Genomic DNA, 9,596 nt, shown 5'->3' on the forward strand with positions numbered 1-9,596 from the left:
CTTGGACCCAATATATTTTTTGTCAACCTTGAAAACACAATGATGCAGTTCACCATCACTCCTTGAAAAGCTTAAAGTTGGTTTCACTTTTAATTTCTTCTTCCCTTTTTTCCTGTCCCAAACATTTTCTCAGACATATCTTCTGCAATGAAAACACTTCCTTATTGGGATCTACAGTATTTGATAATTGAGCAGTCTTTATGACACATCACTGATAAACAATGATCAGCCACAGCATGATGACCACCTATACAATCTTAGCTTTTTGTTGACAGTCATCTTGCAGAGCTTAAAACAAGGAACAACAGGAAAAATACTTATTTTTTACAACATCCACCCCTTTTTGCGCCTTCCGTGTTTTTTGTTTACAATTTCACTCTTTTCACTTCACTTTTGTAGCGTTTCCCAGCGGGCATCCCCCGAGAATCCCTGTCATATGTCACAATGCAATGAACTATGGGTAATTCCCTCACACTGAGTCTGCAGAGATGCCCACTCACAGAAAGGGTGCATGAAGGGCTCAAAAAGTCAGTGAGAGATCCCTCACGCACTTTATGAATTGACAGTGGGACAGCCCTACGCCCCCATGGGTTTAGTAGGAGCGTGCCTCAAAGTCAGTGAGTGTGGACACTGGGATTGGGCCTATGGCCTCACTTCACAAACACTCACCCCGCCCCCTCCAAAACAATACAAAGCATGTCAAAGCAGCTGCACGAAACATCACGTAGCTCAACACCAGGCAGTACTGTGCTGTACCTCACCACACCAGAGAGTCACAAAGAGAGAGAGGTGTGTCTGTACGCGAGGCACACAGCTGAAGTCACAACTTGAAGACCTACTCACCCCTCAGAGGCTTCAAACTCGAGTCTGACAGACTCGAGATTTTATGAAGTCTCGCAGTCTAAATGTTACATTGGAGTATCAATTAGCTTAATAATTCCTCCTGTAGATACTATAGTTCACTTTGGTTGCTTAATGAGCCAGTACGTGTCTGCATTAACGAAGCGGTCTGATGTGAGGCAGGCAGGCAGCAGAAAGACAGCAATGTATGGAGGGAGATGAGGAGAGAACCGTTACAGTCAGGAGTAGAACAACACAGCATCAAACTGCACGGACTGTTACAGATGGAGAGAGTAAAAAACGTTTAGGTAACAGGTTTAATTTTAACCATTTAACTTTAATGTTACTTTCTTATTAAGTTCCTATCACTCTGTGTTTGAGAGAAGGATTTCTTCATTTACATTATAAACATCAGTTGGTATGTGATTATACCCGTGGATGTCTTAAAATGTTGGAAATATCTGATTGTTACACTGGTTATATTTATTTTATATCAGGGTTATCCAAACAACGGCTTCTGGGCCAACTGTGGCCCTTTTTCAATAAAATCAAGGTTATTTCTATTTAATTAGTGAACATTTTGCACATAAACAGGAGACTCTTTTATGGTTAAATTAGTGGAAATGTGAAAAAATAGAATTTGGCAAAAAATAAAACGGATTTCATAGGACCCTAGTTCATGGTTGAATTGTGATACTGGATTTCATACCTTGTTATGGCTTATCAGTGTATAATAAAATCCTAAATCAGTCTGGCTCAAATTATCACAAGCAAAATTTTCAAATTTGGGTTTTCTTTTAAAACACTTTGTCTTACACAGGTTTCTCACAGGGGATTTCATAGTATTTGGTCAGAGCTGTTGCTAGAGGTGCACTGATTGTGAAAATCAGGGCTTAAACCGATGCTGATGTTTAGCATCACAATTTAGCCAATGCTGATGTATATGGTTTTTTTCAGTACTTCGTTTGAGGTGAGACTCCTTGCATGACAACATTTTCTCCTACATCTGACCATGTAAATAGTGCTGCGCAATTAATCCAATCGCAACGACAACATCAGGCTGTGCAATTACATGATCGTATAGAGGTCTGCAATTTTGTTTTAATTAAGTACTGTTTAACTACTTAAAACTGTTTTACAATAGTGCCACTATAACACTCTGTATAAGTGCCTTTATTTTCAGAAATGGATAAACTTTTGTAATATTCCGTTATTTTGAAAGCAGTCCAGTAAAAACTTATCGATTTTTATTTTTTTATGCTGCTTAATGTTTGAGTTGAGAAATACACACTTCAAAACAGAGTATGGCTAACTGGTCACTGTCTGCCCAGTAAGAAAATATTCTCTTATTTAATTCTGCAGTTTGATATACAGGACGCCAGCATAAAACTGATTGGACTCAGGCAACGAAAATGTTGAACTACTGTCTGTTCACACCACATCCTCTGGCCAATACTGACTTTTTCTGGCACCTCTACCTCTGAGCAAAGTATGTTAACATTCTAGTTATACTTTCAGTAATATGCCCAGTGTTTATAGATTTTAACTGTAATTTTTGAATTTATTTTTGATTTATTGGACATTTTATTGTAATGTAAGATGACTTTATGCATTTGCATATGTTTACACTTTTCCTTCATAATTTTTAGTGTTCATCTACAGTGTGTTTATTCTTCGGCTGCTTGTCTTGTTAATAACTAGCTGCAGCGCCGCCGCAATATCCCAGTTTGGAATCAATTAACACTTAATCATGGAAAAAGGCATTTGTTTTGGATTGATACTGAAATAAAAGATCAGTGAAAAGGGGCAGATGACTTCGGACTTGTTCACTGAGCTGTCTGTGAGTTTTTAAAGTGAAATGCAACATTAGGGTGGATTTATTGGACACCACTGTAGCTACACTGAGGTGCTGGCAAGTGTGTTAAAATGGACAACAAAGCATGCTTTTACTTGCGATTTAAAAAAAGAAGTGCAATAATTGTGGACTTTAATTAATCACAATTAACTTGATTAATCTTGAGAGCTCTATATTATAGCAGAGCTTCTCAAATGGTGTGCCTAGGGAGTTTGTACAACCATATGTTACCACGAAAAATATACAACAACCTAAGTTACTGTAACATGTTTTAAAGAGGTTATTTTGCATGAATATGGATTTGATGGGTCTTGGGATTTTAGCTTGACGTTAGATGTTTTTATGGGCAAAAAAAAGGTAGAAAACCAATTTATTAAAGTCTATGAATATAAATCTCTGTGTGGGTCACATATCACATATCTGTGGAATTAGTCCTTTAATTTGTAGGGATCAACAGGTCTGATCAGGATGCTTCAGTGGTGGAAAAATACAACTTTTAACTGCACCCAAACCAGAGCATGGATGGTTTTATGCCACTCTTGCAACTGAAGTTGTCATGAAATCTTATTAAAGTTTAGGTGCACCCTAGTCTGATCATCAGCTGCCAATACTGACAGGTAGTTATTTGTTACTGTTGTTTATGTCATATACAAGCAAATGTTGCTCAACCTAAATTCACATCAGAGCAGCATAAAGTACCCGTGGTTAAACATACAGCTCTAGAAGTAAAAAGCATTGTTTGCTATAAAGGAAAAGTCCTAGACAAACACAGTGACATTGGGTAGTCTCTTGTTGTTTAAATATTAAATAAGAAAAAGATGTGTTGCATGTCCACTTACTTAAACCTCCCCTGGCAGTGCTGGCACTGGTCTCCCACCCATCCTCGGTCACAGATGCAGGTTCCATTCACACATTTTCCAGAGAGGCAGTTCTTGTCGCACTGTTTGGCTGGAGAGCCATGAGTGGACAGTACAAAGTAAAACAAAACATAGACCACCAAGTATTTGTTGATACCCCGCAGATCGCTGTGGGTGGCTGGTCCTGGTCCAAAGAGAAAGAGTTTCGTCTTACATCTCCCCCCAGGATCCATTTTTCCTGCTCCAGGTCGACCAAGCTGAGTGAAACACCGGGGCCTTTCGGTCTGCTTTGGGAGAAAGCCTCGGCTACCCAGGCTGTTATTTTATAACAAAGAAGTCCTGCATATTCGAGAGTAATGCATACTTAAATTAAGGCTTAAATGCGCCTGCTTACAAAGACGAAATGGCTAAGAAAATCCAATGTTGGCTATGTGGTTTTAAAAGGCTGCTTATTTAACCGCATGCATAGATTTGTAGTGGGAGGAATTCCCTACCTCTGGTTGGAAAAAACCTACTCAAAAAGATAAACATTAAAGCTATTAATAAGCTAACACGTTCAACACTATAGCTAGCCAAAACATATTTTGCTAGCCCATGTAGCTTATTTGGCCTCTGCTAGGTTAATGTAACGTTACTGCATTGATTCAAGACCACTCTCTCTTTCAAATGCCATTTCAGCAGCCATTTTAACGCGTAAACAATCCTTCAAACTGAACCAGGGATGTATCATTGTATTATCTAATGCTTCATCCACAAGCTGCTACAATTTCGCTGGAACTAGCCCAAGGAAGAACAAAGGGTCGGTAGTGTTTGTAGCCCTGGACCCAGTGCGAGGGCTGCCGCAGTCAACATGGATGTGGGGTGATGTGGGAACTGGAGGGCTTTTCTCACCGACTGGGGGGCACTGAGCAAACACTTTTGTTGGTCCTACTGGTTAATTCCCGCAGAAATTCAAAGCCCTTCAAGCATAGATTCCGTTAACAGCAATATATGGTGGTGTCTCCTCGTATTCCAGTGGGAAAAAGCTCCTCTGTCCCCTCAAAACATGACAAGAAGTGGTAACGATGGATTTGCTAGCGCAGCGACACTAGACAGTTCCTCAGGTTGGAGAAAACTAAACACTAGCTGCGCATGCGCACTAGAGAGGGATTCGATTTAAAGGTACAGTGTACCAATAAATCCAATCAAACTAATAATGCGGTACTCAAAGTTGGACGTGTAATGAAATTTTCATGTCAAATAATTACTGAAACCCTCCTTGTAGACGCTTTGGTCGTTTTTCCCCTCGCATTAGACATAGTTTGAAACACGATATATCTGACAAAAGGTCTGTTTTTGACGAGTCAGCCAACCTTATGGACCCCCTTTTCTGATTTGGATTAAATGACATCTTCTACTTGATTTTTTTTTTAAATTATATCACTTCCCTAAGCCTTTTTTCCATTATCACTAAATAGGAAAACAGTAGCATTGTGCCTACTTACTAGAGAACAGATGATGAACAGTTTACCATTAACTAATGATTAATCATTTATTTGTTCTTTATTTATTCCTTGTTTGTTTCCTCGAGTACAAACTTTGTCAGAGTTACCAAGAAAGAATAATGAACTACTAGCTCACCACACTTAAAGATAAGCTAATTATCATCTGGTTGGTCATTTCTTATTTATTCTTCATCTGTTCTGATCATTATCAGTCAACCAATCAATCTTTGTTTGTATAGCACCATTTTTTATCATCTTAAGACACTTTAAAAAGAGGGCAGGTACAGACCACAGTCTTTGATATGTAATATTTACAGCACATTCAGAAAGTATACAGACCCCCTTCACTTTTTAAAATGTTGTCATGTTGCAGTCTGATGCTATTTTCAAAAATAATATTTTTTATTCCCATTATTCTGCACTCAATACTTCATCATGACAAAGTGAAAACAGGATTTTAGAAATATTTGCACATTTTTTAGAAAGAATAAACTGAAGTATCCCTTTGGCATAAGTATTCAGACCCTGCTAAAATACTTGAAATTTAGCTAAGGTGCCTCCTTTCTCTCTGGATCTTTGCGGATGTTTCTACACCTGGATTGGAACCCACCTGTGGTAAAATAAATTAATTGGATACGTGCTCTATAGAAGGCCCCACGGCTGAAAATGCATATCAGAGCAGTAACCAAGCCATGAGGTCAAAAGAACTGCCAGCAGAGACAGGATTGTTGCAAGGAACAGATCTGGGAAAGGCTACAAAAAAAATCTGTTGCACTTAAAGTTCCCAAGAGCACTGTGGCTGCCATAATTCTCAAAAAGTAGAAGTTTGACTCAACCAGGACTTTTCCAAGAGCTGGCCGCCCATCCAAACTGAGCAATAGGTGAGAAGGGCATAAGTTAGAGTGGTGACCAACAACCTGATGTTCACTCTGACTAAGGTCCAGGGGATCCTGTGTGGAGATGGGACAAAGTTCCAGAAGGACAAACATCACCGCAGCCCTACACCTATCCACCTGTAATCAGGTGGGTCTACAGCAGCAGGCCATCAATGTCCACAAAAACGGCAACAATGTTTGGTCTGTGCAGGAACAAATTCAAGTTGAGCAGTTTGTGAATCTACTTTAATACTTCTACTACTCCTACTACTACGACTACTACTAATAATAATAATAGTAATAATAATTATGTTTGTAGTAGTTTAATTGGAAGGGGCCACAGCAGCCAGCTGTCAGAGCCAACAGTCCAGAAACATGGGATCCCAGGAGCCCCTAGATCCCGTCAACTTGTTTCCATTTCAGCCAGGAACTCTCTCTCGTCAAACATTTTACCATTTTATTGCAAAATGGATATATACAGTTTTACTTCGCGAAGAAGGCTCTGCTCAAAGGACGCTCCTTGGGTTAGTCAAGCAGCACACTCTGATTTTCCAGGAAGTGCATAGCTAGAAACCCCCATATGGATGGTAACATTAATGACAATGCGAACTGAATACAATAAAATTAGTTCACAAGCAATTAATACATAGCTGCATGAATCTCAATACGAGGGTGCAACAAGCTTTATGTTATAAAGGAGGAGGCTGGGGTGGAGGAGGTTTAACTTTTCCAGCAGCAGCATGGTGCATCAGCATTGATACAAGCAGAGATTAGTGAGAAGTACATCATATCTAAGTGGGCCACTGTGTTGAAAGAAAGAACTGTGATTGGCTGTGGGAGCTGGGAGGCGATAACAGGGATCAGCTGGCAGTCAGCTAATCATGGCTGAGCGTATATGTCGCACATGAACAAACACTGAGCCTCTCTAATAAAAATGGTGAAGTGGCAATTTTCTCAGATTTAGGATTAGAGAGTTATTCTTGCAAGAAGAAGAGTCTCACAACAACAATCACATCAGACAGCTGAAGGGAGAGTCCCCCTAGACGCAGGGTGCAGTCCCTATTACAGAACAAAGATAAATGCTGTATAATTCAATAAAGAAAGATCATTAGATAAAAAATATCTGCAGTGTACAAACACAGTATTTCATAGGTTGAGTTTCGTCTGCATGGGTGTTATCAGTAGTTGACACTAATTCTACATTCTGTGCTACTTCTGCAATAGTAAGATATTGCCAGAAAGTCGCCCATGTGTCATATAACTTCCTCTGTGAGTGTAAAAATAAGTCAAGACAAGTTGTTCCAATCTTGTACATCTTCTTCCGTGAACCATCTGTTAAACGTTGGTCTTTCTTGTCTGATGTCTCGTACCCTAGAAGTTCCATGTCTGCAAAGCATCATGTATAACAAATAAGTATGAAGAAAAATAAATTATCCACTACAATGGACAAGTTGGTTCTTCAGCCACACTACTTTGTGCCCTATATTTCATATTTTTAAACATGAAATAATAGTTTACTTGCAGTTATTGTCTCCAAATCTCTTTTGTTCCACCGCTTCCAACTATTTCCCATTAAACTCTGGATGTGTTTTTGTAAGCATCTATCATCTGGATGATGATTTAATAGAAGCTGGAGCCCAGCATTTGTGTGCTTGTGAAATAGTTTGGAATACAGTAATGAAGGAAAAACAACTGTTGTTGACCCTGTAATTCAGCAGTATGATGGCATGATGACAAGGAAGATCTAAATGTTTGATTTAGATTTGTGATACAGGACTAGCGTCATCACAAACAGGCCAGATATCCTTTTGAAACATTCTTGTTTGATCTGTATTGAAACAGCTTCATTCCTCAAGTCTGCTTTTATCCCAGCAGGTGGCAATGTTGCACAACAACATTAAGGCATGCATACTGTATGTAACCACTGGAAGTTAGGAAAACATTATAACATCACACATCTTATAATCCAGCATACATTTGTATGTTGCAGCCAAATGGGCTAAAAAGTGGGTCACACATGGGATTGTGAAATGGGTCCTATGTTGGATTGTCTGAAGGTTCCATAATAGTCCAACTCATATGGGTTTCACGTAAGATCAAACTGGGCAAAATACACAAGATCCATCTCAGCTTTAAATTCTACTGCATGTGGATACTACATCGGGACTTAATGTGATGAAATACTGGTTTTACCAGGAACTGTACATGGGTCCCCCTGGCCCCTTAACCATTTATGGTTTCATGTAGGATTACAGTGGGTGTTAAGTGGGGCTTAGCAGGGCAACACACAGAAGACTCATTTCAGTCCCAGCTAAAAGTTACATGAGTCTCACATGAAGACGACATAATCTGGAAGGTGGGTGATAAGTGGGATGTGACATCATGCCAACTGCCCACATGGGTGTCATCATGCTGGGTGTTAAATGAGGCCCAACTGGGCAACATATTATCTCGATCCCAGTTCACAATGCTGTGTGGTTTTATAGGAACTACATTTGTTGAAATATGAGTTTTACTTGCGATTATGCATGGATATCCATTTCGGCCCATGCCATTTGCCTGTATTGTTGGCTGGGGCCTAACTAGGTCATATACACAAGACACAAAAAATAGTCCATAAAAATGTTCAAACCAGAGGAGCTGCATGTATTAGCTTATACAAATCCCCAAACAAAACAGAGCTTTGAATACTTATTTATTGCCACTGTTATGTACAGATAGAATATAAATGTGTGCTCACAACTCAGGAGAAATACAACTCGGACGATAAGAGCTCATGCCCAATCCTTGTGTGTAAAACCTGAATGATCTATTTACTGTCACTGCACACCAGCCCTGAGACAAGCCCATCAGGAATTCTCCTGGTTCTCAAGACTAGCCACTCTGGGCCTGACCGGGGCCGCAGTAATTTCATAACAGGTAATCTGAATACAAGAGCCTTAATTATAACAGCAATCTTAATATCAGGGGAAAACTGATCTGTTAACAAGAGTAAGGGGGCCTTTGTACAGGGGCCAAAGTAGTCTGATTACAAGCAATCTTATTACTTGGATCAAAGTAATCTGATAAAAAAAAATCACTATTTAGGTTAAAGAACAAAAAGAAATCCAACTCTTAGAGCCAAAGTAATCTCAATCAAAATTACCTAAATTCAAGTGTTGATGAAATCTGATTATAAGTAATCAGAGTAATCTGATTCCTTGAGGAAACTGTATTCTGTAATCATGTAATTCTATTTCAATGACCAAATGAATCTGATTACAACATGATGATTACATGGAAAAGGTAATCTGATTACAAGTGTCCTGATTACTTGGGGTAGAGTGATCTGAATACTAGTAATCCTACTTCTCAGGGAGGAAGTAAATTAATTGTAAGTAATCTGATTATTTGGGGGAAGTAATCTTATTACCTGGGGAAAAGTAATGTGAGTACATGTAATCTGATTATTGGGGGAAAGAAATCTGATAACAAGTAATCTGATTACTTAGGGGAAGAAATCTGATGACAGTGTGATTGCTTGGATGAAAGAAATCTGATTACTTGGGAGTGGTGGTGGGGGGGTAATGTGATTAAATGTAATCTGATTACTTGGGACATGAACTTCAGTTACAATTATTCTGATTATTTGAGGAAAGAATTCTTATTATAAATAATCCAATAAATCTGGGGAAAGTAATCTGAT

At 39.0% G+C, this 9,596-nt stretch overlaps 1 protein-coding gene across 2 annotated transcripts in view; it reads right to left on the reverse strand.

Annotated features, from left to right (window-relative positions):
• atrnl1b (attractin-like 1b) overlaps window positions 1-4,644 on the reverse strand; it is a 115,823-nt gene extending 111,179 nt beyond the window's left edge. For both annotated transcript variants that reach the window (XM_041815736.1, XM_041815737.1), the window contains exon 1: window positions 3,535-4,644. In XM_041815736.1, the coding sequence (XP_041671670.1) occupies window positions 3,535-3,785 (251 nt within the window). In that variant the 5' untranslated portion in view covers window positions 3,786-4,644. The remainder of the gene's footprint in view (window positions 1-3,534) is intronic.
• Window positions 4,645-9,596: the final 4,952 nt, after the last annotated feature.

This window comes from Cheilinus undulatus, linkage group 20 (genome assembly GCF_018320785.1).
Source record: "Cheilinus undulatus linkage group 20, ASM1832078v1, whole genome shotgun sequence".
Taxonomy (NCBI): Eukaryota; Metazoa; Chordata; class Actinopteri; order Labriformes; family Labridae; genus Cheilinus; species Cheilinus undulatus.